At 48.2% G+C, this 26905-nt stretch overlaps 1 protein-coding gene across 2 annotated transcripts; it reads right to left on the bottom strand.

The window, feature by feature from the left end:
* Positions 1–169: 169 nt before the first annotated feature.
* Positions 170–23764, bottom strand: EXOC3L4 (exocyst complex component 3 like 4). 2 transcript variants are annotated; one of them, XM_009504949.2, is made up of 12 exons: positions 23551–23764; positions 21487–21886; positions 17545–18196; positions 14235–14352; positions 13050–13175; positions 11705–11805; positions 9713–9808; positions 7375–7489; positions 5203–5325; positions 4398–4550; positions 3289–3410; positions 170–1198 (listed from the first exon to the last, which is right to left on the bottom strand). In XM_009504949.2, exons 2-12 carry the CDS (start codon positions 21836–21838, stop codon positions 1036–1038), a joined length of 2121 nt encoding a protein of 706 aa, XP_009503244.1. In that variant the 5' UTR covers positions 21839–21886; positions 23551–23764; the 3' UTR covers positions 170–1035. The 2 variants fall into 2 exon arrangements, with proteins under 2 accessions (XP_009503244.1, XP_064316892.1); XM_064460822.1 differs by lacking the exon at positions 5203–5325.
* Between the last annotated feature and the right edge of the window lie 3141 nt (positions 23765–26905).

The raw sequence follows: 26905 nt of genomic DNA, 5'->3' as shown, positions 1-26905 counted from the left end.
AGTCTTCCCTGCAGATGCTGGATGTAACACTTTGTTCCCTCATGGAGTTACACCACTGGTGGTTTAACCAGTGGGGGTTATCAATGGGGTTTACACCAGATGAGGATCTGATATGTAGCACTATCCCTGTCCACCTCACATTAGGTTTCATACTGCGGTCAGATTGTACCAGATTTGTTAAAATATATTTGAACATACAAGAAAAGGGACTAGGGATATGGTGGCCCTTTTCCCTGGGGCAGGCAGGACTTGGAGCCTCCCTCCACATGGTACTTCTGATCCAGACATGTCTGCCCACACAGAGAGGCTGTGATGGCATGAACAGGTCTTCGGTCCAACAGGAGTTTTACAAGGCAGCGCACGAGTGAGGAAAATCTGCTGAAACACCAGAAGGGAGACAGCGTCCATATTGGAGTACAGAGTGGTCCATGTGCTCCATGTCCCAGCTGTGGGGTTTGGTTACTCCAAGGTTTTCCTCCTCAGGCAGGTAGTGGTTTGTGGCATCAGGTCACAACATCACTGACCTTGTGTTATGCCAGCTCAGCCAGCTGGTTCACAGGGGAGGAAATAAGTCTTGGGCACTACCACATCCCTATCCAAGTTCTGGCCCGTGGTTGCTCAGAGACACTAATTATGAAGGAGGCTCTTGCTCTGTGCTGTATAATTATGCAACACAGAGTCCAAGCCTAATGTAGCTCTGAGCGAGCTCCTTTTGGTTTTCTCCTGTTCTCTGAGAAGAGACTCAATCTTGGACCAAACAACAGAGCAGCTTCCTAGCAATAGAATGTGTATTGAAGACAGGTTGGATGCAGTGCCTGGGCTGGAGTTGCTGCTCAGGGGTTCTTGCAGAAGGTCAGGGCCTTGGCATATCTGTTGCCTTTGGTTTCTGAACTCAGGGTAGCAAGTTCAGAAAAGTACTCCTTTTCCCACTGTAGTCAAAAGTTGCATTGCAGATGGGTGAGGCAGGGTAGCAGATTTTGGATCGTGCTGTAGAGGCAGCATAGGAGGAGGGAGGACTGCTGTTTGGGTTCTGTTTTAGAAGCAGCTGATGATCACTGGGGCATCGATTTCAGTGAAGAGAGTGCTGCCCTCCCCACCGTCGGGGCTTTCCAGCGCACGGTAGCTTTGCTGCAAAATAGCCGCTCTCCTGGTGCGCCCCAGCCCCCGGAGCACGAGGACAGCCAGGACGTGTTCCTTCCTGCAGAAACCAAACAAGACCTCACTCAGTGCTGGCGAGAAAAACCAGCCCAGAGGTAAGCAACCAATAACCGTTCTGGGGACAGAGTGAGGCCATGGCAAAGCACTGGGGAACATCCCCTCACCGCACTGTATGAGCCACCAGGACAGGGGTCTGCAGCCTCTGGAGGTACTGAGCCAGCGAGCATCAGCTCCTTCCACCCTGCACTGGTGGGACACCTTGCTGCTGCTGGTGCTTCAGGGAATTTCCTCCTCCGTCTCCACACACGTGGTGTCTTTTGCAAGTTTTCCTGAGAGGCTGCAAACCTTTTATTTAATGATTATTTTGAGCTGAGTAATGGGAGTGCTAATATTTAGGAAGCTGACAGGCACTAATTAGATTAGAGCTAGGAAAGCCAACTTGGAAACATACCCTGTTCCAGTAATCTCAGTATATACAAATTCAGCAACACCTCTGAGAGTTCAGGGGAAGAATTAACAGAGACCTGAACAGGAAGCAATGCAGGTCCAGCAGGTCCCACCTTGTTTTCCAAACTTAATTGTTAAAAATAATATTACACAATAATGGAAAGCCAGGAAATAAAACAACCAAGAGGATGAGCCTTAAAACCTGGCTTGGGTCCAAAGCTAATGTTGAGTAAGTACCACAAATCACAGCCTTGTAAATGGCTTTTCTGCCTGGAAAGTTGTTTTCAAATAGCTAACCCTGACTATCCATCCTTTATGTCCCACATCCTTCCCAGAATGGACAATGCCTCCTTCATCAGCTTAGTCAAAGCTAACCTTCGTCACCTTTATTTTTTTTTAGGATAGGTGTGTTCACCTAGGAAATTATCCGGGAAAAATGATTCTTGTTCAAGTGCATGTTTTGAATTTCCCCACACAGATAAGCCCAAAGAATATCTGACTCACTCAAGTTAAATTTTAAGCCTCAGTTTTGGGGAGAGGAAAATAGATTTAATGTAAATTTTTTCTGACTATTTGAGGGTCCACTTCAGTGTTCTGAGCAATTTGTTAAATTTATGGTTTATTCTGATTGTATAAATGTTATCCAGCAGGAACTGTGTAGCCCAGTGCAAAAACCTTTGGTCTTTTCCTGAAATGACTCTGATGAAATGGTATTTTTTTGCAGGCTGTACCACTGATATTCCTCCTCAATGGTTGGTAGAAGGGCTGTAGAAGAGGAAGTAACTTCTGTTACACAACTGCTTAGCCATGCATAGAGCTAGTCACTTTGTTTACTTTTCCAGTAGCCTTAAATTTTGCAGATGCTGCTTTGGAAGAGCAAATGGAAAGTACAAAAGAAAGAATTTGTAATTTATTCCAAAATTTAGTGGTTGTGTTGAGGCCCTATCAGAAACTGCTGCTGAACTGTGTCAGTATTTGCTGCACTTTGAGGTCTGAGCCTGGGAACAGGAGACAAACTATTTGCTCCAAAGCTGCAGCCTGCAACTTGGCAAGCTGAACTAATACTGGTCATGCACTGAAAGGCAACCTGGAGCTTTACAGTGATACAAGGTTCATTTGGAGCAATAAAATGGTATCCAGCAATAGGATGCATGGGAATGATTCAAAGCTGCGCCAAGGCAGGTTTAGGAAGCATTTCTTTACCAAAAGGGTGGTCAAGCACTGGCACAGGCTTCCTAGAGGGGTTGTCAATGCCCCAAGCCTGTCAGTGTTTAAGAGGCATTTGGATAACATGCTGTTTAACTTCAACATGCTTTAACTTTTGGTCAGCCCTGAAGTGGTCAGGCAGTTGGACTAGATGATAGTTGTAGGCCTTTTCCATGTGCAATTTCTATTCTATTCTATTCTATTCTATTCTATTCTATTCTATTCTATTCTATTCTATTGAAAAGGCTTTTGAGGTAAGTTGCGTGCATTATAAGATCTGGCAGATGGGGGAAAAAAAGAGAAAGAACATAGCCATGAAGAAAAATAAGGTGGGATTCCCCCTGTTGCCGGCACCTTCACCTCTAACGTGTGGCTAGCAGCAGAGAAGAGAAGCTGAAGAACTTGGCCAAGGCATGGGGCAAGCTGGTGCTATTTGTGATGGAGCCCAGCAGTTCTGGCATCTGCTGTTTCACGTACTTGATATCTGGATAATCCTGACACAGCTCCTTGACGCACTCCTTGATCTTGTCTTTTTTCTTCTCCCCAATGATATTGGCGATGTGATGTATGGCAGGAAGGAGCCAGTTGGAGTCAGAGCCCTGTGAACGAGGAGGCATACGAGGACGTCAGGGAGAAGCACAGCACCTACCAAATGCCTTTTACCTGAAGGGCAGAGCATGGCAGTGGGTCACTTTTCCTGCTGTAAGACAGTCCTGCTGCAGGCAGGACAGGCTGCCCTCGGGCAGGCAGGGTGCTGCTGCCGGTGGAGCAGCAGGGTGCTGGCTGAGGCAGCACTGGGTGGCAATGGCAAGGCACCTCCCGCAGCTCCACTGGGGCCTGCCTCTGCACTCCCAGGCGCTCACAAGCACCCCAGTAAGCCAGACCCTGAGCAGGGCATTGTAGCTGTGGTCCAGCACAGCAGCAGATGCTAGAACTTTCATCCCTGCACTTCCTAATAGTTTCATGTGCCTCACCTCTGAGAAGGATCTGCCTCAGCCAAGCAATCACTCTGGTGGGGTTCAGTGCCCCCCCGCACACATGACCTTCTGCAAAATCCAATGAATTCATCTTTGGCTTCCCTGAAAATCCTACACTGATGTTGCCTAGCAAACAGCAATTTTCGCCCCATCACCCTCCTGTATGCGACTGTGTGCCTGGATGGACCCTCTCACTGGAGTCATCTCCATGAGCTGATCCCAGGGCAGGGATCCTTTGGTGGCAAGGTGTATCCCATGGCTCAAGGAAACAGGCCCAGGAACAAGTTGCCAAAGGATGAGCTTGATTCTACAGCATGTAACCTACCCTATGCAAAGTGCCTGTGAGCCTGGGAGTGTGTTAAAAAACCAGGAGCTGCAATCAGAGAGCTGCCAGCTGAGCAAACGTGCTGCCATTGAAGAGTAGCTGCCAGGCTGGAACCTGCTGTGAACCTGCAGTAACTACCTTGCTTGCTCTCTTTTAAGCACTTTTATGTTTCTTGAGGCTTGCTCTCCTCAAGAGCCTGCCACCTCTGTCCCCAGAAGGCCAAGCATGGACATTGCACCCCCAGGAACAGGGCAACTGGGAATGCCATGAGGGAACTCACATACCTGATCGATAAGTGTATTATTAAGGATTCTGGCTTCCTGGTTCATCTTTTCACTCACTTGCTGCCGTGCCTCCTTATTAATTTTCCGTCTGGATTTGATGACCTCCGTGATGTATTCCCTCACCACATATTTATGAATGTCGCGTAGAAGTTCCTGGTTAAAAAAGGCAAACCTCATGGTTTTTCTGTGGTTCTCTTGCAAGGCCACAGCAGTGAGAGAGGGCAGGGGAAGCTCTCTGATCTTTAGCAGGAGACCAGGGTGTAGAGGAAAGCAGGGCACTGGCAAACACACACTGCCCGTGCCAGCTTTGCTCCTTGGCACAGACTGTGCCCAAGGGAATGCCATGGAAATACTCCTCATCCTGAAGCTGCCCATGATTTTGTGTTGGCAATTTGGCCCTCAGTAACAAAGGGGTCTATTTAGGATTGTTTTAAAAGTATGTTTTGATGGTGCTTGCAGATTTTAGATATAGAGCTGTTGTCACCTATGCATTTATTTCACAACCGATGTCATAGATGTATAGATTTCACATGCATAGATGTGAAAGGAGCATATAAGCCCGCAACTCATGGAATTGTAATGTTCACCAAAACTTGTTGTTCCTCCTTAAAGAAATCAATTCCCATATTTAAACTACAGAAAGGAGAGATGTTGCTTACTTTCATGTGGAAGCACAGTAATAGCTGAGCTCCCCCACATCAGCAGTCCCCAAGGTTACAAACAGCCTGCAGGTCGAACCACAGCCTGCAAATGACAGTGGGACACCCCAGCATCACTGCCCCTTGGCACGGGACCAGCTGCCTACCTGCCCCATGGGCTCCCTCATGTGCTGCAGAGGCTCAGAGAACTGCGATACCGCCGATGCCAGTGAGTCCGGCCTTTCTGTTGCCAAAATCCAGTCCTTGGTCAGGATTTTCTTAAGGAGTGGCTGAAAAAAAACCCACTCACTGATGGCACTGGTAATAATCAGACTGGCTGATGGAGTAGCTGAAGGCACCCAGCATCTTCCTGCTCAGGGATCTTGAACCGAAAAGGACAGAGCACTGATGGTGCACCCACTCTGTGTGAAGATGCACAGGAGGTGGGTTTCTCTCTCCACCCCAGGGAATTCAGAACCCTGTCTCCCATTTCTGCACCCTGATGCAGGCAAAATCACTCCCCGAACAGGAGATGCTTTGTCATTAAAGGCTTGCTTTGGACAACTCATTTCCTTGCTCTGTGCCTCCTTTTAATCCACCAGCTGTATTTCTGTAGGTAAATAAACTGGTATCCCCACTGTATGGATGAAGAAAACAGATGTGAATGCTAATCAGAGGAAATTCAGGCATGGCTAGAACAGACTGTGACATGCAACCGTGTATGCTAGAGTTACATGGGTTTGTACCAGCTATGGACATGACAAGTCACTTGGTAGTGAATCTGCTGGAAATTAGCCCAGTAATCCATCACCTCTCCAGCCTTCTCCACACGGAAATCAAACTCATCTTGCTCACAGCACTTGCAAGGGGCTGTCTGTACTCCCTGCAGACCCATGAGTGTGCATGAGGTCTCAGCGGGATTTTCCTTCTGCTCAGTGCTCTGGCATGGGGGCTGGAGGGGTGGGCAGAGGGGGAGAACAGCAGCTCAGAGCATCCCCAGCTTGATGCATCATGGTCAGTGATGACAGTGGAGTGATAGCACTGTTTCCCATCTGCCCTGGGTACAAGGTGCTCTGACCAAACATCCCCAGCAGGCTATTTCCCTTACCAGGTCCTTTAGAACTAAAATGCCTCGACATGGAAGCACAGCAGTATCTGCTAAAGGCCTCCAGTGGCACCTGGAAGAGACACCCCTAAGGGCCAAATTCAAAATATCCTTTGTCTGGCACATCTTCTTTGTACTTTTCTCCTCTTTGCTCTCAGGATCTCTGTCTTTAGACTCCTGGCAATTTCCTCTCCAATTATTTCCCCAACTTGAGCCCTCCTGCTGTGCTCCCAGCCTGCTGGAGGGCTGTTTAGAAATGCTTTGCCTTGGCTCCTTTCAGTTCTCATGTCAGTTCAGCACTTTTGCTCAATGGCTTGGCTTGACTCCTTCCTCGCCTACCCCTTAGGCTCTGAGACAAGCTCTGCAGCCACTGGAAAGTCCCCTTGGCCAGGCAAACTTGGCTTAGATTGGAGACAGTTGCGTGACTGTCTTAGTTTCTGAAAGTTGTGCTCAGTAATTTAGAAAGTGAATTAGGATGAGTGAAAAGGGATGGGACCAAAGGCTTTATTTCCCCCACCTCTCATGTTATACCAGCTAGAGCTAGTGGACCACCAGCTGGTGGGGAGCAGAAAGCCCCATCTACAGCACCTGGGAAGCACAAACTGCATTGCAGTACGTTGCCTTTTAGGCCTTGTAACACAAGTTAAGCTGATGCCAGAGCTTTATCAGCCAATACCAGAGCTTTAGCATCCTCACACTGAAAGAATCAGTCTTTCTTCACCATGGAAACAGCCTGGACAAATCACCTCTACCAGGATGAATTCTCTCCTGTCTGAAGAGGTTGATAACAGACAGTGATGACAGATGTACTAATAAGTAAGAGTAAATCAAAGTCCTGAAAAATCCAAATGTTTTGATAGAAGGAAAAATGTCCCATTGGTGTTGTCCAGCTGACTTCCCCAGTGCTTCACTATGGGTGAGGTTTCCCCCCACTGCTTTGCCTGAGATGCTGGAAGCCACTAAATACCCTTTTATTCTTGTTGCTGTTGTACTAAATAAACATCTTGACAAATATATCATATATCAGTGAAAAACTTCCAGGACGCTGAAAGTGTCGCTTTGGGTTAAGGAGGATTTGTGCCAACGTTAGGCATGATATATTTTGGAGGGACCATAATGTCATGCACTGCAAAATGAAGTCTAGCTGGTCAGACAGAGAAAGGGTCTCAGCTGCTGCAGTGGTCCTGTGCATACCCCTTATATTTAGGAAATAATGTGGGCAAGATCCTCTTACCTGTGTTTTTGCTCTTAATTTATTTAAAAAAATATTTGTGAAGTTCCTTGTCAGAGCTGCCAAAATCTTCTGCAGTTCCTCAATGTTGACTTCAAACGCTGTTTCTAACCCTGACCTAGAGAGAGAGAAACACATCACCAGTGATTTAATGGTAAAATGTAAACTATTGCACTGCCCTAAGCATTTTAGCCAGATTGGCATCCTGGCCATTATTTTAAAATAATTCTGCATATCCAGTGCTTTCTCTTGGAAACACTTAATGGGTCAAAATAATGACTATTTTGCACAATCCCTGTACACTGATAATTAATCACAACTGCGTAACTGTGCTTAAAAAACCACCTATTTCCTCATCAGGTGGGACAATTCAACCACGTGGAGCAGTTGCATAGGCTGGTTACTTTTTCACTTGAGCAACACTTCTGCGAAATGATCTGCAGGTATTTGATAGAGCACTGAGGGGCTTATGGGGTAACAGAGAAGTAAATAATAAAGCCAGAGAAGGGAAAGCTGCCAACCCTGCATCCTTCAGAGTGCTGCTGACTCACTCCGTGCAGTGTCTACTGGAAGTAGGTGGGGTGGTGAACTACAGAGGTGGAAACCTGTGGAGTTTCCTAGGGACAGTGCATACGTCTGCAATGTTTCACGCTAACAAGGAAGAAAACACAACTTCTAAGAGGTTAATGAAATCCCCAGCAGTATGTGTGGGTTTTGGGGGAATTGCAAGCTCCTGGTTTTCTTCTCGCTTTCCATCTCTACCCCACTGTAACCTGCTCTGGGGGGAACTGAGGCAGCACCACCAAAACGCCAGTGGTCCCTGAGCATTCCCAGATGTGCTCTTTCCAATGCTGTGACCACAGAGCACGCTGCGTTCCTGCTACTGCTTAGTAGCTAGTTTGCGTGCCTGAGGCTGCCCAGCCAGGACTACAAACACATAGGAGCAAACCTTTCACCCCAGGCTGGGGCTCGGGTCCATAACTCCTGCTGAACACCTGAAGTCTGTGTCCGGCATCCACAAAATCATGCTGTCAGGGCACCTACCTCTGCCCAGCAACTCATCACCCCAGGCTGCCAAATATTTAACTCGATGCAGGAATAAACCCAGCAGAGCTAATCCACCACCCAAATGCCTGCCCAGCTCTATGCCCGGGGCTGGCTTCTCCTTTCACCACCTCTCCAGTCCCCAGCAGGGAAGTGGAGAGCAATTTTCTGCAGGGACAGAAGGGAGAGAAAGCTGGCTCCTCTGCAAGGTTAGCATTGATGGAGAGACCGTGCCATCTAGAGACTTCCCGATGGTAGTGCTCACTGCGGCTGGAGCTGTCAGCTCCTGTGAGACACTGCAACGCAAAATCTTCTGCATCCCCTGAATAATATTTGGCATATAGCGTCCCTGCTGCAGGCAGTGCCAGGCAGCGATGCAGCAGCATGGGCTGGAGGTAACAACCCAAGCTTCCTGGTGGCCAGACCCCAGGTGTTAGCTGTGTGTCGGCTGGCTGGGTTGGCCTCTGAAGCACCGCATCTGCATGGCAGGGATGACCCCAGATGCTGAAGAGCCCCTGGGCCTCGGTGGGCCATGTCCCTGCATGGCTGCTGACCATCCCCCTGGGGCAGGTGCCATATGAACAGCCCCAGTTTCCTGTGGCACCGGCACCGGAGGGCCGGCAGCTGTGCAGGCAGATATGGGGTGTGAAGTGCAGGGTCACCGTGTGCCACAGCACTGGCTGATGGACCAGACCCTGGGACACACAGTAACTGGCACCATCCTACTTACGGGAAGAATGCCCCTCTCCTGAAAATACTTTTTAGTCAGAGCTGGTGGGCGTACCTGTTTATCAGAGGCCTTTGCAATGCATGGCATTAAATAAATAATTCTTAACACATACAAAGCCCTAGAAGTTCCTCCTGCCAGCGGCCATGGCAGGGGTTTATTTGCAGGTTGAGTGTTTTCACAGAGTTTCCTCCAGCCCAGTCCCAAAAGCAGCCATCAGGCTGTGTTGCTGGGTTTATTCTCCTAATCTCCAGAACAAAAAATGGAAAAAACCCTCCTCTGAGGTTGGAAAAGATGGGCTGAAAATTACTTTAAAGCTTTCATGCAAGCACCAGATCCATCCCTGCACCGGATCCATCCCCACCTCTGTCTCTTCACCCTTTTGCCCCAGTGGAGTGACTTTTATCTGCATCTCTTGGGCAACATCCCCGCCATGAGGTGAGGAAGGGCTGGAGGCTGAGCACTCTGCGGGGCACCCCCAGGAGACCTTGGTCTTTCCTTTCCAGATGGTGCCACCCTCCTGGACCCCAGCAACGCAGCAGCTCGGCTCAGGGGAGCAGACTTACTTACATCAGGTCATGGAAACTGTTGATGTAGGCAGCAAAATACGGTGCAAAGATGGGGCTGTCCTGGGCAGTGCTCCACACCACAAAGTCCTCCCCGAACCTGCAGGAGAAGACACACAGGTAACACTAATGGCGGGGGGACTGAGGATGGCTCATCTTCTGTGTACACCACGATGTCAGGAGACACCGGTGACTGGCCCAGCCTGTCCCCTCTGTATGCGGACATGTTTCTTCCGGCTGTCATAATGTGTGTGTGCATTGGAGGGGAATAGATGGCAGATAATGATGGGTTTAGGGTGCGCTCACCTGAGCAGGTATGCAGCTCTTTTGGAGAGATGCCAGGGATCTCAGCACACCAGATGTCTGACTTCTCCTCATGCAGAGGGATTAATTATGGCCGTGGTACTCTGGCCTATCAGTCTGGTCCTTCATTTCCCTGGCTTTTGGGGCAATATAATACGTGCCCTCTTAAGCACACGAGGAAAGGTACCTCAGGGATGATTTTATAACAGAAGATGAATAGGAACAGGGCAGCACATGTACATTTCCCCCCCCATGACCTCAGCGTGGTGTGTTAGGTAGCTGTTTTCTGTGTAGCACAGCTTTTCTGGTTTTGACAGCTGTTTCAATGCCAGGTCAGTGCTGCTGGCGGGAGGCTGCGTGCTCAGGCAGGCTTTGCCTCCTAGTCCCATTCTTTGTCAGGGTAAAGGAACCTGCTTCGGCCAGCCTCAGACACTTGTATCTTGGGTTTGTTTAAGAAAAACCTTAAGTTTCAGTGACTCATCTGGGAGCACTTGCTGCCCCAGCTTGCATTTTACACCAATTTTGTTTTAAAAAAAGAGAACAAAGAAAAAAAGGAAAAGAGAGAAAACAAAGGAAAAAAAAAGGGGGGGGGGGGGAATAAAAAGAAAGAATGGAACATCAGTACTGCATTTGTCCTCAAAAACCGAGGCAGACTTCAAGACCAAATAGCTGGTTTGAACTACATTGCTTGCTCAGAGTATGGGAGACAAATGTAGATCACTGGGCTATTAGAGATGAGGGTTTAGAAGGAAAAGCATTGCCTTCAGTGCACTTTGGACACCTGCCATGCCCCAGGTTCATGATCTGAGAAAGCGGTGCTTGGGCTCCCCACGCTCGCTCCTGCAAAATGTCTATTAGCAAACTCCCCACTCAGCACCTGCCGGAGGTGGGAAGCTTCAAAGGTTAATGCGAGATTATTTTTAGTCTCGCTCAGAGTTGATTCACACTCAGTGGCCTTGCTTCTCTGCAGATCGCTGATCCAGGGAGCAGCCACGACCCCCCGAAACACAGCCACGCTGGCAGGGAGGGACAGCATCTCGCTGTGCTGGGACCCTCTGAGAGCCAAAAACCTTCTCTGGAGCATCCCCAAAGCATGTAGCAGGGGGGAAGGTGTGAGGCCGTAAGTCAGGGGCTACCAAGCAGAAGAAGATTATTTCAGCAGAGTGGCACTGGATAAGCTATATGTCTTGCCCAGGTATAACCAGGAGGGTCCCATCAACCATTGCTATGCCCATAGACATGGGATGCAGGAGAAAACCCTCTTGGCAGGACTCACCCTGGGACACCTAGATGATGATTTGGGCAAGCAGGCTCTAGATCTGGGGCTCCATAACTGCTGCTTGCTTGTGGCTGTAGCTGCAAGTGACGAGCATCCAATGCCACAAAGGTCCTGGATGGATGGGACTGCAGTGGTCCCATCCCTTTCCAGCCAGCAGCTCCTTCCCAGCTCTGACCTCTGACCTCAGATTTTGGGAAGGGACTCACAAGAGTCCCCTCTGGGTCTGTTTATTACTTCCTCCAAGTTGTTTTGCTGCTTACTCATTTTTGGGCTCATTGTGATCTCTACTTCTCCCAGGAGCAAGCCCATGCTCGCCTGGTGCCAGAATCTGGCCCAGTGCATGGACCTTTTCCCTGCTTTTTTACCAATGTGGGACTCATGTGGAAGGAATGTGTTGCCCGGAGTGGCGATGACCTTTGTATGAATTCATGCAGCTCTTCCAGGCACAGCTCAAGCATTTTTGTTCCCAGGCTTTTGCTGATTGCTCCAGATATCTTCACGTGCTCCCCAATGATCTAGAAAAGGGCATGGAAAAATGCCAGTGAATAGGACATGCACGGGAGAAACATCTTTTGCAAGGATCTCGTGCATCTTTGATTAATAAAAATGACTTGCTTAGCAAAGGGGGAAACAGCCAACTTGTTGCCAGGCCGTTTTCACTATTCTCTGGCAGTTTTAAAAATAATAATCCAGAATGGACCAAGAGGCACAAACTGATTTGTGGCATAATCATTCATCCCTCATGGCCCATGTCCTGCTGTCTGAGCGTGAGCTAGACACGTGTCAACTGGAGCCCCAAGCCACCCTGGTGCTGTCCTCCTCTTCTGGGGGGATTCACGGGAAGGATCAATCCCCAACCCAATGGCCAACGGAAGCTGAGCTGCCCCTGTGCCCCATGCTAACGGCGGCTATAAGCACCATCCATGGGGGCCTGCACAACTCCCCTCCTCTGGAGCAATACTGCATGGAGGGTCGGGCATCATGCTGAAATCTTGCTTGCATTGGGGCCCCTCCCTAATTCCCATTCCCCCAACCCCAGCTGCCTCTCCGGAGTGAGGCAGGCTGCAGCCCCGCTCCGGTGCTTCCTAAGGCATCCTACCTATCTGGTAATCCAATTCAGACCTGCCTTCCCAGTGATCACACAATGTGTAATATTCCTCTATGGAAAATGAGTCACGGCAGCAGGCAAAACTCTTTGATTTTCTTTCTTTCTCTCTCCATCTCTTTTTTCTTTTTTTTGGTATTAATTGAAATGACTCAACCTTTTGAGTGATGAGAACGTATCCAAACCCCTCCTGGATTTATCACACTGTAGTCCCTAAAGCTAGTAGGAGCTTTTGTTTTTTGTACTGTTTAAATTGTAGTGGCTGTCACTGCCTACGGCCTTTTCATGGCTGCTGCAGCCCCGGGACAAAGTCTCTCTTTCAGCCAAGGGTTTCTTCTAACAAACCTTTTCTTTACGCCTTTTTTTCCCTTTCTCTTTCTTCTTTCTAATCAAAGAGATTTCAGGATTTTAAAATCAGTTGCCTATTATGTTGCTGACACAATTGACAGCAGGTTTAATTTGCAGCTAGAAGGCAAGCGGGAGAGCTAAAAGTTGTAATAAATGGAATTTTCTGCTCTAATATATTCTGCCGGTGCGTGACTAACATAAATTATCACAGGAGGCGGTACCTCCACCCCAGAAGGTAACAATCCAGTTTCCCTGGAGCCCCGGAGCCCCAGAGCCCCCCACACTTTGCCCCAGCTAATTAAATACCGTTTGAATATCAAAGGAGAGCGAGGAGTGGTAGAGGTTTTCCTTCACTTCTGGATGAACTTCCTTCTCCCACTTCTCTGTGACCTCCAGTCTCAGGATGTTTCCAAAATAGCTTTTGATTTTCCCCTAAATGTTAAATGTAGGAAGGAAACACGAAGCTCAGCATAACGAAGCAAGCATGAGTAAAGCGGCTCGCGGCATTTTGCTCCATCGACACGTGTGTAAGGCTCAGATATGGGGCACGGAAAGGTAAGCAGAGTCAAAGGTCTTGCTCCAGACCCCGTCAGTCTACACAGGATCCTGGGAAAAACCAGGACCTGTGCTGTGTGGGGACAAGGTTCTCCCAAATCAAGGGAGAATCATTCTCCTGACAAGGATATACTGTGTTAGCTGTTTGACTGCTTGATTGCAAAGTCCTCCAGCATATGTAATGCACAAGGTCAGGATTAAAGATCAAACTGGTCCTTTCTGTTGGTACAGCTGCTTGTGTAAGTGGCAGCATTGTTCATTACTGGCTGATAAATCAAGCTTGTTGCCAGTGAAACAAAATGATCCTTGACCAGCACAATGGAGCCACACCAATTTTATTCAGCTGGGTACCTTGAGCTCACCTTCAGCAGCACCCTGTTTCAGAAATGGTTTGCAAGAAAATGTCTGAGCCCACCAAAGACCCAGGAAAGCATGTTGTCTTACACTGGGTCCCAGCCAAGCACATCAGAAAGACAACTGCAGAAGGGGCTTCCTAGGAGGAGCTGAACCATGGGGAGGTCCCCTGCTGGGGACAAGCCCAAAGTTATCTGGCTATAGCAAACATCTGATGTGCTGAGGGAGCTCACACACCATTAAATCAGCTGTTAAAATGTCTTTATACCTAACTTTGCAATGCATTCAATCTGATGAAGCCCAACTATGACCTTTTGGTATGCCTCTGCCATACTGTATGGGTCCAGTACAGTCTTTTTAGCTCTGTGATCATCCCGGTTCAAGCTCATAGCTTGCTTCAGTCCCAGAATTGGTGTTCAGCATGTTTTGGTTTTGATCAAAGGCCATTCTGCATGGTGCTGGCAGGACTCAGCACCTGGTGGGGCTGGGAACGATGATGCAGCCACCCAAGACCTCTGCCTGGGAGACTGGGGCTCCCATACTCTCCCTGGGGGCACATGGGGGCAAGGTCAAAACTCTCACCTTTGCAGAAGTGATGTAGTCATTCTTCAGTTTATCCCAATCAGCTGGTGTTAACAGCAGGGACAGGTTTTCTGTCTTAAATTCTGGTTTGAGATCAGGGTGACCCAGAAAGAGTTCACTGGAAAGATTCAAATGAACAAATTATATTGCCTCAAAGTGTGAATAAACTGATGGAATATTCATGTGGCATGAGCTACACAATTACTAAGCTGTGAGAAATATACTTAAAGCTTAAATTGCAATGCTTGTTTTCAAGCTTTAACAAGAAAATCTTTCCTCGCTATTCAAAATTCTAATTATTCAAAATCAAAATGATCTAAGGTTCCAGCCCACCTTAGAAATCATGAGACTTCTGAGTTGTTTGGACATGAAAAGTGCTATGAGAATTTACTTTTTTAAAAACAACCTGAAGCTGATTCATTTGACTAGAAGCCTGCAATATGCCTTTCAGGGTAATTCCTGTAGCAGCATGCTGCTTTGGAGTTAGCCGATCTCCCCAGCTCCTCTCCGGCGTCACATCACAGCTTATGTCAGCCTGTTATTTTTCCGTGTGCATTATCCCTAGCAAGGGGAGGTGGAAGAGCAGGTCCTGCTCTGCACAGGGCAGCCTCTGGAAGGCACTCCCATACTTGGGACACAGACCATCACCGCACCGCAGTTCCTCTGCATATGGAAGCGGTGGGTGGACATGCAGCTACAGAGTCTGACTCCAAAGTGCGCTCAGCTGACACACGACTTTACCACCCACTTTCCTCTGGATTGCAGTGTAATCAGGCCAGCTGATTAGCAGGGAGGCAGGGAAAGGGAAGGGAGTGCTTGCGCTCCTCCCTCTGGGGTGAGAAACCCATTATTAGCCTGTACAATTGAAGGTTAACCCCTGTGATCTGCCATGGATGGTGGAGGCATTGCATCTTTCAGGGTGATGAAGATGGAGAGGAGAAAGAAGAAAACATTCATGCACTTGAATAAATTGCAAGCAGTCACCTGGTTAGCGAGGAACACAGCTGCAATGCCCTACACACAGCCTGTTCAATCACCTAACAGGGTTTCCATAAGCAAACCAGTGCTGAGCACATGGTTAGGTTTCGATCCAAGCGAGGATTGTACTGTACAAGGTCAGGCTGATGCAAAATGACTGCTCAGCAGAAAAAAAAACTCAGCCTGCTGATAGTGTCCTGGAGTCAACGTTCCCGCAGTCATGGTTGAGATTTCCCGGAGAAGTACATCTGCACATGTGGAACATTGCACAGCCCAGCTGCTGCAGGAGTCAGCTGCTCATTTAAAAGGACACCACAGATTTAAATAAAAAAATCTCTGCCGTGACTGAAAGGACTGGCTCAAATGTATACCTGAGGAGCTTATTCCCTCTCTTTTTTCCATTTGTTTGAACTGTAGCATTGATAATGAGTTTGGGTCAGACAATTTCTTCTTTTTTGGGATGAGTCCCAAGAGGGGATGAAGTTCTTTTAGAATGCAAAAATTAGATGGAAACATCTCAACGCAGCAAGTGATTGCAGGCCCTCAATAAGCTCTTTCACAGCAACTTAGATAAATATGACGGGGGCATTTTTCTTTAGTGCAGAACCTGGCTGACAAAGCTAATTTCTTTCCCCCTCTCCTGCAGTGCTGGGGTGCAGTACAGTTCCCAGGGGCTGGGCACATGCAGGAATTTCCCTCCAGATGCAATCGGCAGGGACACATGAGGTAGAAGGGCAATGGGTGGGAGTTTCATTCCCATAGCGGTCCAGACATAACTTTGGTCAGCCAGTGCCCTGATGCTGAGGGGGTTACACACGTCATCACAGTTACCACACCATAAATGGGGTTTTAGGAGCAAATAGGCAAGTTCACTGAATAAATCTGTTGAGGGCTATTCAAAACAAAGACCATCTGTGGTCCAAATGGCCTGAGCCAAATGCTACGCCAGGCTAGGAGTGCTCTGGGCAAGTGTCACCACTGCTTGCCCTGCTCCACCACTGCCCCCTCCCCAACCATTTTTGCCCACTGCTTGACTCAGTGTTGATACTCTGAGTAGCAACAGGGACAGGACCCAAGGGAATGGCAGGAAGATGTGCCAGGGGAGGTTTCGGCTGAATATTAGGAAAATGTTCTTTACCCAGAGGGTGGTGGAGCGCTGGAACAGGCTCCCCAGGGAGGCAGTCATGGCACCAAACCTGATGCTATTGAAGAAGCACTTAGACAACACCCTCAGAGACATGGTGTGAATTTTGGGGTTGTCCTGTGCTGGGACAGCAGTTGGACTTGATGATCCTTGTGGGACCCTTCCAAATCAGGACATTCTACAATTCTATGATTCTACTCCTGCCTTCACTCACTTTTTTGTTTGGGGAGTGTCAATAAGTTTGCATCCATCCCATCCTGGGGCATTTGGTTCAGACCATTCCTGGAGACCATCTATCAGGGCAGACATGATTTTGCTTTGATGTGGCTTATTAGCAGACCCATCTTCTGTGGATATTGCCTCCCTCCTCCTTCCCACCCCATTGTGTATTTCTGTTGGGTTTTAGTCTGGGAGCTCTTTGGGGCTGGGATGATGGGCTGTTGTCTAGCCCAGTGAACAACTGAGGGGACACAGTGCCTGGCCCTTCAAAAGGTACCTTAGAAGTCTCCTTTGGCTGTTAGAGGGTAATGTCCAGCACCACAATTTTTGCTGTTGTTGTGAAGAATTTCTGTATTTACTGTGACACACACAGGGTGCCCTGAGGATGGTGTTTTATATATCTATGCAGCTCCTAGAGTATTTGTCACCTCTGAATTACAGGCAGCTTCAGAGGTCCTAAAAAACATGGACCTCCCATTCAGCTAGTGGGCATGTCTGAGCCAGAGCCTTTGTTTTAAAGGTGGCTAATTCCACATGGTGATGTCTTGGCACCTTCTTGAGACAACTCTGACCTCCGAACGTGGAGAGTAATGTGGCCTGTTTCCAAATGCATTACAGTTTTAATTAAACAGGAAGAAGGCAGGGCTCCCCCACAGGTCCCGCCCTGTGCCTGGAAAAGTCACCAGAAAGCTGCTGGACCTTGCAAAATATTTGTAGAAAGGGAGAAGGTTTATCAAAGCTGCAAGGAGGAGCTTCCTGGCATGAGTGAACAGCAAGTGGGAGAGGGAGGGGAGAATAAACCTTTGTCCCCACCTATTAATAGATTAGCTATCTGGCTCTACTGTGGAAGTGACTATGTCTCTCTTGCTTGCTTAGGAAACTGAACGTAGCTTGGTGCTTTCAAACCGCCTTGTGGCCCTGCCACTCTCTGGAGGAGGCTGAAGTAGTGTAGCAAGCACAGGATCTTACCTGCGGTAGATGTTGGCCACCCAGTCAAGCAAGGTGTAGAGCTCATTGAACTCCAGCGGTCTCTGGGAGAGATATTGCAAATGTGAGGCAATGGCCTTGTGAAAAGCCTCCACATACACGTCACACACCTGGTACTCCTCTGGATAAGACTTTTTTACTAATAACTTGATTTTCAATAAGTCTTCACCCAGGTATTTCTGGAGGAAATGTAAGTGGCTATCAAGCCAAGAACTCTCTTCTTCCTTTGATGCCATGGGTACCCTCTGGACTCTCTTTCTAGTGCTCTCGTTGACAGCTTTCCTCCACTCTTCTCTCCACTTTCTGGGTGTGCCGAGCAAGTCTGACCCAGGACCAGCAGCATTGCTGGTGTTAGGATGAGCTGCTTCTTCAAGGGCAATTAAAGTCACCAGGGAAGTCAACATGGTATCCTCCACAGTAGGACACTCCAGTGTTCCCACCACAATGGACTGGATCGCATTCGTGATGGAGTTATAAAGCAAATCCACATCCTTTGATTTCCTCATAAGCTCCTGGGGGTTATCTTTGTATTTCTCATCATTCCTTTCAGCTATAGTCTCATCTTCCAAGTACTTGATACTTGCAAATGCTTCCAGAAGTTGCCTTTTCTGAATAAGTTCATTGATTTCCATTACTGCAGAAAGAAGCGGGGAAAGGATTTGGGCAAAGTCACTGTTAGGTGATTGGCAGGTTGGTAACAGGACAAGGTGCCCCACAGGGAGGCCTGCAGGGCTGCTCTGAGCAGTGCCCCTGAGACTGACACCGTCAATCTCTCTAACTCCTGTTTGACACAGGAGAGGAAAGCAGTGCAAACTCAGTCACTGCAAATTAAGCCACATCTCTAAACTGCTGGTTTCAGAGGTAAGAAATATCTGAAAACTTGACTGTAGCCCTGCAGCAAAACCTCAAGCAATGGCTAGTGAGGCTGCACCGAGGAGCACTGAGATCTCAAGCTGTATAAAACCACCCTGGCTGTGAGTCTCTGTTAGTGTGGAGCTGAAGTGGGACTGGCAGCGGGAGCAGCTCATGATACATTTTGGGAACATTCCCTGTTCAGATATAACCCTGGGCAAACTCCAGGCTCCCCTCCTGTCCTGCGTTTGTACATTATCAAGTTTTCTAAGATATGCTCCCAACTAATGTCACAGCTAAACTGTCTCCTGCATTTCTGAGGACTGAGCAGAATGCCAACACAAACTGCAGAGGCTATTGATGGTGATTTGCATTATGTGGACTCCTCAAGATGCAGGGATTGAGGCAGCAAGCCAGACACTAGCCCATCCTTGGCTGGCCACCCTTTCCAGCCTGTGCCTACCACAGCAAGTGGCCTCTGAGAGATGCCTCTTACCTGTTCCAGACATATAGGAGATGTTCTGTGAATGTTTGTGGTCCTCAGCCTCCTCTCAACCAAAAAGAGGGACTTCTAGATGACCAGAAGCCACAGCTTCTGAGATATACAGTGATTGCAATCTGCAATAACCCTTTGGCTGGGGAGTGAGTAGAGTCTCTGGGATGGTGGTCTCAGCAGGAAAAAAAAATATGGAGAAATGCCAAAGTAAGGCAAGTATGTGAAGTTCACCCTCCTGGGGTGGTTTAGGGTTGGGTGACCTGGCTATTCACTACCTGTATATAAACCTACAGTCAGATGCCAAGCGCTGCCTCTTATCACTGTTTTCCAAGCAGTGAGCGCTGTTGTCCCTGGATGGTTTGGGGAGGTGTGTGCATTGGAGGGGGAATCCAAACCTGTGGGTGCTTTCTCCTGGTGTTCACATCTCATGTGGGTTTTCCCCACCTCCTTTGCTTTTGGCAGCCACTACCAGTACTGGCTGGCATTGGCTGAGGCTGGGGGAAAGTCACCAAATACTGTTACGCCCAAAGTAGTTGGGGTCTACTGAATTTTGCATTTCTTTTTTGAAGCCTCGCTGGTGCAAGAACCACTGCCTATTTGCCAGTAAGAAGAAGTATTTACCATGTGTTGAGGAGATCCAAGAGCACTGTTTGCTTTTGAGAGGCACTGGGAAGCTCTCACCATCTCCAGCATCATAACAGATGCTCTGAATAGGGGATCCCACTGATATTGGGCATAAGGCAAATATTAAAGAGGAGATGGGAAAGGGTATTTTTTAGGCTTGTGTGGCCACCGCTTCTGGGACATATGTGTATAAAAATAGACAATAAAATAGGAGAACATTCAAAGAAGATATGAAGGACTGGTTCATAGCCCATCATTTATGCCCTTTGGCTTGTCTACACATGGATTTTGTACCATCTGCACCAAATTATCCACAGCATAAAAGTATCTGTATTAAGACAGAAATACACCAAATAACCCAAGTATTGATGCAGCATACAATGTTTATAACTTTGAGTGCCTATATGGAGCTACAGTTGCTTCTGCACTCAGAGGGGAATTTATCTAGTCCCTTCTAGATAAATTAATATAAAACCTGTGTTTGCACAAGTACTTGCAGAGACAGACTAAAGGAATACATTCTGTTCTGTTTATCAAAGTGAGAAAACACTATTTAATCACCATCTAGGATAATTATTCAGGGAGGTGATGTTGGGTGCTAAATGGATCATTAATTTAGCAATACGAGATCAGCCAGCTGGTAGTTGAAGGAAGACAATTGAAAGGCAATTAACCATTATGCAGCTTAATGGTACACATGGTGAAGTCTCCATCACTTGCCATTATCTCAGGATGGGATGTGTTTCTGACAGAGCTGCTCTAGTCTAGGCCAATCACAAGTTATTGGGCACAGGATAGGCCTTATTTGTGCAGTTTTTCAGCTTGTTTATTGCAGGACGTGAAAAGGCCTTATGATAACATTTCCTGTTTCTTCTCATCTGTGACTCTTTGAGAACAGGCTAGCAAAATGGATGAGGTGGGCCCAGATCCATCTTGCCAACCTCACAATAAATCAGTGCAAAGCAGTAAACTTCGTGGTATAATAGAGCACATTAGAGTAGTGAGACAGCATCAGGCCTTCTATCTGATCCCCATGACATCCTATGCAGTAGATCAATTATTTCCTTCTAGAAATTTATGCTGAGGAAACATCAAGCCATGTTGACCCACCTCAGTCTAGTTCCTGGTGGATGCACTGCAGTACCTCTGCCTTGAAAAGGTGGAGAATGGTGCTCAAACCAAGATCAAAGTCATTGCACTCTGCCCACACTTGGGGAAAGGTGACAGCTATGCTTGAAAGTAATTATCATTTGAGTAAGACCTATCTATATAATGCTGACAAAATGCATGAGAATGACCAGCCTGAGGAAGCCAAACCAAATACTTGCAGCATTGCTGTTGTGAGGAGAATAGATGGAAAGTCAGCAGAACAAAGTAAAAGCATTCGCAGAGGTCCCTTTGCAAGGCAGTCTCTAAGATTAGGAACCAAGGTGGAGGTGACAAGATCCAAACCATCTTTTTTCTCCTTCAGGCCTTGCAGCAACCTACAGAGTAAAATCTGGGGACCATCAGTCCAAGAGCTAAAGAACAGAAATTATCTAGAAGTGTAATGCAGGCAATGGCATAGGAATAGCCCACATTGCACTTCTCAATACTGTCAGACCAGCAGTTCCCAAACTGTGCTCAGCAGATTGGGAACTAATATGTACAATGCACAATATGTCCACTGATATGTAAACCAACAATTGATGTGTCAATTGTAGGTAGGTTATAGATATGGCAAAACTAACATAGTGGACACCACAAAGAAGCCTGTTCAGTGACAGACTACCAGCCAGGCTGGGCCAGGTAACACCCAACAGGTCTGTGCAAGGGGTGACAGTTGTCTCTGCCCTGTAACGGATGTCTGGTCCTTTAGCATCTCTATTGGGCCCAAGACTTGCAATGTGTAAATTACTTGAAGGTTACCTATATTCTGCCAAGCAAATTACACTGATGGTTTTGCTTCTTACCTGAAAGAGGTTTTCCTTGAATAGGCTCTGCTGTTATCTTCTCACTAGTCTCTTCCACGCCATTACAGGTTGTGCTTTTGTTCTCATAGGTCTTGGAGAATCGCAAAGAAATTCGTTTTCCTTTCCAAGTACCTGTACCTTCCTTACCTTTCTCTTTGTTCAGACTTAGTTTTGATTTCCGGATGCTTAACATTGTCTTAATACTTCTTTCAAAGAACCCACTGTCTTCACTGTGCAAAGTTGGGCTGCTCAGTTCAGAAGCAACTTCCATCTTTTCCACCCCTAGGCTGTTTGTCAGAGAGGCTGGTTCTGAGGTTGCGCTCCTTGTGACTAACTCTGTATTTCTATTCATCTTGTTGCCTTTCAACAATGGGTTTTCCAAACGGGTTGACAGTAATCACTGAAAAGCACAGAACAGCAGAATTAGATAAGAGTTCATAACTCTCCGAAGTCATTCCTAGACTGAAAATCTGTCCTATCCCTTTCCTGTGCTTAATACAAGGAAAGAGCAAGTTGTTCTAGCCTGTAGCTACTGAAATGATCTCTCTACCCACAGACACCAGGTGCTGGTCTGCTTTTAGCTCTAGAAGCCTCTGCTTAACTCCTTAATTCATGCAAGTGGCAGCTATTTCTCCAGCACCAAGGAATCACAAAACAGAGATGTTGAAATCTGTGTAAACATACCATTTTGGTTGGTAACAAGGTAACTTTCCATTCTTCTAGGTGGATTTCCTGCCATATAGGAATGATAATCCTTCCTGAGTCTCACTGAGGTGTTGCTACTTTCTGGTGTGGATATGGCAATTTTGGGTCATGCTATTGCTTCTGCCCTGCTTAAGCCCTGACCTGCTGCTGCTGGAAGATGGCCCAGGGTAAGTGGTCCTCAAGGGCAGGAAGCTCAGCTCTGCTCTAGACACAACAATCTCTGCATTCCAAATCATCATGGTTACAGCACGGGAGGCTTTACAATGCAGTAAAGGTTCTCATCACTCATCATGCCTCAGAGCACTGCATCCTGGCATGCTGAGAATGGGTATCTTAAGGGACAAGCAAGCCTCTGCATGAGCTGCAGGGAACATTGCAAGAGTTTTCAGATTTCCACAGAAGTGCTCCTGTGCTGTAGTCACATCCCCAGCACTTGCTCAGCTCCTGCCCTGCTGCAAACAGATCGACTCCCCTCTGCCCACTCTAAGGGGTGGCCCAGGTGTTCAGGAAGGAGGTGGAGGGAGAGGTTTTGCCTTCCTTTCCCTCCCTTGCAAAGGGCTCTCACGGGCTAACATGGCCCACCCACAGGGACACTGTGTGTTGCAGGGCTCTGAGGATGGAAAATGCTGCATTTCCCCACAGCAGGCTCAAGGCAGCTCAGCAAAGTCATTAGAAACAGGTATTGCTTGAGGTGACACAGGAACTGCCTGTCTCAGGTATGACCAGCTCATAGGAGCCAGAGACTGAAATATGGTTGTAGTAAATAAACATGTTGGGACTCCAGAAATACATCTCAGCCTTCCTCGATCTGAGTTTGGCCAGATTTTCACTCTCTTTTGCATGGTTATTTCACAGGTTACAAACTGCATGGACTGTGCCTTCCCTGTGACTTTGCTGAACTCCCACAGCAGGGTTCAGACCCTGCCTCACACCCTCTCGGGGGAATATTTAATCATTCATTGCCTCACTTAGGAGCTGACCTCATCACAGCTCATACAGAGGGTGGGAGGGAGAGGAGGGCACTTTTCAGGGATTTCAGTAGGAAGGGGGCTGAGTTCCTAGATCAAACCCTGCATGGGGGGATCTACAGCGAAAGCAGAGCAGCAGCTATTGAAGGGGTGAACTGTGCAGTAGAGAGAGACAGGGCAGGATGACTGTAAGATGTGAGCCCATAGTCAAGGGAAGAGCAGGGATACACACCCCAGTACCGACTGAACCTCTCTGCAGTGAGCTGGGATAACACAGTTGTGATCCACAGAAACTGACAGCAGCTCCATGCCACGGGAAATCCCGGGGAGACACAGGTGTGGGGCGCAGGGGGCAGCTCTGCAAGGCAGGGGTCTAGGTGAGTTTACCCACCTCAGCTGACTGGAGCACTGTCCTGTACACCTGTGCTGGCTGAGGGGCTCCCTCCAGGCATGGCACTGCTCTTCATCCTCCTTTGCCTTCTGGAAAAGGGTGGTTGGAAGTGGGGGTGTGTGTGGAAAAAAAAGGCCTGTCCCCACCTACATAAGACTTCCAGTACCTTTGCTTGTTTGCTTCCCTGGAGATACTGTAGCACTGTTTCACTTTTATTATGTCTGGGCATTTAAAAGGGAAGAGGCGGGGAGAAATGCTGAATGAGCTCCAGGTATTCAAGGTTAATTATTTACCCTACAGGCAGAGAGGGAGTGAAACCAGGGGCTTAACAATGGGGTGAGCTGCTGGGCTCAGCCAGCCCTGGGGCAGCTGGGGGTAGGAGGATTTTGTCTTCTGGTTCTGGTCCTGCCCCAGCAGGGCGAAGCCCCTTGGTGTCTGGGTGTGAGGGTTCAAAAGCAGCCCCAGAGTTACTGACTGGGAACGGCTGCATTTCACCCCCTTCTGCCCTGTTTCTGGAGGTCACGGGTGGCTTGGTCCCAGTGATGATTGCCAGGCATGGGGAGGGCTGTGTCTGGTGGTTATACATTTATATATTCACCTCCCTGTTTGTCACTTTGCCCCAAGGGCACTTATTTCCATGGGGACGCTGGCCCTGGATCCTTCCATCCCCAGAGCATTTGGGCACCTCAGAGGGAACTCAAAGGAAGAAAAACGGGGCCTGGAAGGTTTAAATGACATTGAACAGGGTCACTTGGCTTGTACTGAGTCATGTAAGTGATTTAAGCCTGGACACCCTGTGGTGCCCAGATGGAGGTGAGCCAGGATGTCTGGCTGGGCACACTGGGCAGTCCCCGGCAGCAGAGACCCCGATGTAAAGCAAGAGGGGTAAATCAGGAGGTGCTACTGTGCCATGGGCAACATGCTTTGCTTTGCTGTAGGAGCCTGCCAGTACATTGCTTATCAGTGTGATAGGGGAGATAGAGGGTTTTGTGAGGGATTGATGCAATAAAATAAAGTTCTGTGACACCTGGACTTTCTGCTGTGCAGAGAACAAAGGGGTTCATAACTTCCCTAAGCTGGGAGAGGCTGTGTGTCCAGGCGATGGAAAGTGTGTGGGGTGGGAATAATTGTGATCTACTAAAAAGGGAATGGTGGCAGCGCAGACTGGTGGGAAGATGCCCTGATGGCGAGGCAGAACTGGGCAGAGCATTGTTTGGGGCTGCCCCATGGTGCAGGAGCAGTCCTGTCTAAAGCCTCCCCCAGCCAGGTGGGCCAGAGCTGAGCTTTTTCTCCTCAGGCTCTTCAAAGCCACGTTTAAGCCAGAGACTTTCCTGCCATGCTGGGGAAAACCATGACGGGTAACGCTTCTGCCATGCTGGCAGGGTGACAACAGGGACAAAGGGAGGCAGCTGTTTACTCAGGCACACCCTGAGATGTGGAAAGCCCCTTCTTTCCATCCCAGTCAGAAAGTGCCTCCTCTGCCAGACATTTGCAGGATGTTAGTCACTGAAGACGGGCTTGCTGTGGTTGGAGTGCAGCCAGAGCAGGTGGCAGGTCTGGTATGGATGGGGTCTGATCTGGACCTCCCTGGGAGCTGTCAAACACCCCAAAACACAGGGCCTAATGGGATGCTAATAAACACCACCCTGGAGGAGCTCTGCACCCCACAGTTTAGGTCACCTTTCTCCCTGCAGCTCTTCCTAGTGCTTTCTCCCAGTACCAGCTCTGAAGGAGCATGCCTGCTCCTGGAAATCCCATCAGGGCAATGCTGATTCCAGGAGTCTGGCCCCAAAAGGTCATGAGAATTAAAAAATTTACTACATTGTGCAGTTGTTTATCATTTTCCTTCAATTTTGCTAGAAGATCATAACCCTCAAGCTAGCTGTGAGGGTTATTTTTCTTTAAAAAGGAAACCTAAGGGTCTCCTTATTCCAGCAGGCGCCTTCAAAGAAGAAAAACCCACTGATTGTTGTGAAGTTCAGTGAAATGGAGAAGCTGGGAGGTGGTATAATGCATCTTCCTATCCTCCATAGCCCCTGGAGAGAAAAGTCTTCAAGAAGTCCTGCTCCCTTATACGCCACCGTCATCAGTCGTGCAGTATCAGGTATATATTTTCTCAGCAGTACCATGGTGGAGCTGGTGAGTGTTCAGAGAACTTTGCACTAAAAAGCTCATGGTCCTTAGTGCCATGGGCACCGCATGGACACCACCCTGTCCCCAGTGAGCTGTGGGGCACTCAAGCCAGCCCTGCTAGGTGTTGCAGGCCCATGATGCTCCTCCATCCCTCCCAGGCACCAGGAAGGCATAGCCCTCCAAGGCTAAACTCACAACCATGCTCTTAATTTGAAGTGGATGAGTGAACTGGAGAAAAACCCAGTCCTTGCAGTAGGTGGCCTCCAACTGTTTTTTCCCAGCAATACTTTGGGTTGTCTTCGCTGAGCCTTTGCTAATCCACCCACTGACGCAGTGACAGCCACTCAGCATCCTGACTGCACCGTACGGTTGTTCAGCCCTGCCATCAACAGGAACACATGTTCCTGAAAAGATCTGGCCATCTGGAGGAAGCATCATGAAATTACCTTCTACCCAGCAGCACCAGCTTAATTGCCTTTTGGGTCTCCGGGCACAGTCATGAGAACAGATTAGTCACCATCTGGGGGTTTGAATATCGATGCTCTCAGGCTGAGCTAGTAGCAGGCTGGTGGACCAGGCTAAGCTTGGACCTTCCCACCAGGACAACTCAACTGGGGAGAAGAAAACAGAAAAGGAGGAAAAAAACGGGTTGAGAAATCACGAGTAAGAGAGAATCTACCAAATCCAGGTGAAAGCACTGGTGCTTCAGAGCTGTGGTCAGGGATCTTGTGGCAAGGGACTGCTGCAATACAGTAGCCGATTTTTGCAAGCTACATTCAGTGGGAAATTTGCAGCCTGGCTTTAATGAAAAACCAGGCTTATTCTCTGCTGCTTGGCTGTGTGATCTCAGGTCCTTTTTCTGACTATACTTCATCATGCAGCAGTGACAAAGTGTTTTCACTCTATATTTTTAGGGTTAGCCCAATTACTGATAGATGCTAATGGCAAGGAGTTGCTGATGTCCAGATGCCAGGCTGATGGGGATGCAGAGGTGCTGGGCAAGATCCAGGCATGAGGTAAGGATTAGAGAATGATGTACAAACTCCATGTCCCTAAATACCTGGATATTTCTGGAAATGTTGGCACAGGGTGAGAACCAGGCCAGGACTGGGGCGGAATGGAGGCTTCTGCCTCACAGGCTTTCAAACATGCATGGCTTTCCTCACACCATGGCAAAAAGTGGCAACCTTGGGGGTTTCCACAGTGACCCAGCCCCATTCCC

The sequence above is a fragment of the Phalacrocorax carbo genome, chromosome 9 (genome assembly GCF_963921805.1).
Source record: "Phalacrocorax carbo chromosome 9, bPhaCar2.1, whole genome shotgun sequence".
NCBI classification, from domain to species: Eukaryota; Metazoa; Chordata; class Aves; order Suliformes; family Phalacrocoracidae; genus Phalacrocorax; species Phalacrocorax carbo.
This window is presented reverse-complemented; position numbering and strand designations above follow the sequence as displayed.